The sequence below is a fragment of the Sinocyclocheilus anshuiensis genome, unplaced genomic scaffold (assembly GCF_001515605.1).
Source record: "Sinocyclocheilus anshuiensis isolate Anshui unplaced genomic scaffold, SAMN03320099.WGS_v1.1 scaffold1497, whole genome shotgun sequence".
NCBI lineage: Eukaryota > Metazoa > Chordata > Actinopteri > Cypriniformes > Cyprinidae > Sinocyclocheilus > Sinocyclocheilus anshuiensis.
The window spans coordinates 1,007,639-1,010,248 of NW_015543492.1; the positions used below are offsets into that span (position 1 = coordinate 1,007,639).

The window sequence follows — 2,610 nt, forward strand, 5'->3', positions numbered from 1 at the left end:
TGACCCAGCGGTTGGGTTACTACCCAGAAGGTTGGGTTAAACATTTAACCCAACCGCTGGGTCAAAACAACCCAATTGCTGGGTTTGTCCCTATTTTACCCAGCACTGGGTTGTATTTAACCCAGCATTTTTTAGAGTGTGGATAATTTACCTCAGATCTTGAAAATAAATGAAAACAAGAATGAAAAAACTGTGAACGCAATCTGAACAAACAAGTCTATTTTATGACATAGATTGTATCAATCAGGATGTATATATGTATTTTTAATAATGTTAAGATGGTTTTATATTATTTACTTTATCTGTTTTGTTGCAATAGCGCACTTGCAGAGAGAGAGAGAGAGAGAGAGAGAGAGACTCCGCCCACCTGCTCTTCTGATTGGCTGTGATTTCTGACTGATTGGTCATTTCTGGATTGTACATATAAATTGCTTGTCGCTGGAATCTTATTGCTATGCGTCTGGTTAGTTCTTGATGTTTTTATATGATTGATAGGTTTTTCAGATCAGTGTTTTGGTTTCTAGATTCTTTAGAGCACATGCGGATACTTCAATCAATCAACAACTGATAATAATTGATGAGAAATAAACACACTGATGATTCCAGACTGTCGTCTCACCGTATAATGTTCCTCATGAGCAGAGAGAAAGCATTCTTAGCGGACACACAGAAATTCTTCCCGTATATGGCGATCTACAAACCAGAGAAATGTTGACATTTATTCATTGAGCTGATGACTTTATGTGTACAGTATGTGTCAGAGAGTTTATGTACCATGATGTAAGCGTTCCTGTTGATGAACTTGATGAATTTCTCCAGACAATAGAAGCAGCATTTGAGGCAACACATGATGAAGCGCGTGCACGGGTTCTGAGCCTCTGAACACACACACACACACACACACACACAGTATACTTGAATATAACTTCAGATTAGGGTACATGGTATATCAACTCATGACTGATTATAAATATAGCTGTTTTTAACAACAAATAAATGGCAAGTCAATCTAGAGAAACACATTTTTATACAGTGTTTGAGAACCAAATTTGATGTGGTTAATTTATGTGTAGAGCAGGGCTTTTATCTTTAACTAAAACTAAAACTATTAAAAGCATTTGTGTTACTTGAAATAAAGCTGAAATAAAATTAAATTGAAATATTAGATGAAAAATGGAAATATTAGATGAAATTACTAATTGGAAATAAATTGTATTTATTACAATTAAACAAAACTAAAACATAATAAATGAAACCTAAATAGTAATATTAAAAAAAATGACAAAAGCACATAACAAAATTAACAAAAATTACAATAAAATTAAAACATAAACATAAAAGCTAATTCATATTATTAAAAAAAAAAGCTATAATAGTATATAAATACTCAATTAACAGTGGTGCAGAATCAGAAAAGAATTAATCAAATATCTGTTTTCGCACTGATGTTTGATGAAAGACGTCATTCAACAATACAAATGCACATGAATTTAATACAATAACTAAATAAATAAACCAACAACAAGTGTTGTTCCTCAGTATTTTTGTCTTGTTCTCCAGTACAAATATCTAAACATCCTTAAATCAAGATTACTTGATATTTTATCATGTTCAATACCTTTTATATTTGAATCATTTATCTTGATATAAGACATGATATTTTGTCATTCTGTAATAAGAAAGTTACTTTTTGCAGTGAAGGACAAAAGAGCTGACACACTAAATAGAAAAGAAAAAAAATATTTTAAAAAATTAAGACTAAAAGTGCAGAACTGACCTTTGAACTTGTGGTCCAGATACTCCAGAATGATCCGGACGATCTGCACCAGCGTGAGAATCAGCGCACCGAACGCCAGAGAGCCCACGTGATACCTGACAGAAATCAAGAGAGCAGGATGAAATCAGTGGCTTTGAAACATGACAGGCACATTCTGACACACACTTCATTCACGACCTCATTCATAAACACAGCTGTAAGCATGTGCGCCATCTAGAGGCTCAAATCACAGTGACAACAAGTGATTTCTTAAAGGGGTCCTATTATGCTCTTTTACAAAGTCTTGATCTTGTTTTGGGGGTGTACTAGAACAGGCTCTCATACTAGGTTGTTCGAAAAACACATTATTTTTCACATATTTTGCATTATTACAACACCACTCTCCCCAGTCTGGCATGAACGGCTCGAATAGTTCCTGTATCAAATGAAGGCCCGCCTTCTGAAATACAAAATGTGCTGTGATTGGTTAGCTGGGCCAGTGTGTGTTGTGATTGGTTTGCTGGGCCAGTGTGTGTTGTGATTGGTTTGCTGGGCCAGTGTGTGCTGTGATTGGTTAGCTGGGCCAGTGTGTGTTGTGATTGGTTTGCTGGGCCAGTGTGTGCTGTGATTGGTTAGCTGGGCCAGTGTGTGTTGTGATTGGTTAGCTGGGCCAGTGTGTGCTGTGATTGGTTAGCTGGGCCAGTGTGTGCTGTGATTGGTTAGCTGGGCCAGTGTGTGCTGTGATTGGTTAGCTGGGCCAGTGTGTGCTGTGATTGGTTAGCTGGGCCAGTGTGTGCTGTGATTGGTTAGCTGGGCCAGTGTGTGCTGTGATTGGTTAGCTGGGCCAGTGTGTG

The 2,610-nt window shown here is 36.9% G+C and overlaps 1 protein-coding gene across 1 annotated transcript in view; it reads right to left on the bottom strand.

Annotated features, from left to right (window-relative positions):
• The window catches only part of slc44a4 (solute carrier family 44 member 4), a 34,071-nt gene that overhangs the window by 6,097 nt on the left and 25,364 nt on the right, over positions 1 to 2,610 (bottom strand). The window contains exons 16-18 of the mRNA XM_016494436.1: positions 1,778 to 1,872; positions 775 to 878; positions 620 to 693 (exon numbers count right to left, since the gene is read on the bottom strand). Of these exons, the coding sequence (XP_016349922.1) occupies positions 620 to 693; positions 775 to 878; positions 1,778 to 1,872 (273 nt within the window). The remainder of the gene's footprint in view (positions 1 to 619; positions 694 to 774; positions 879 to 1,777; positions 1,873 to 2,610) is intronic.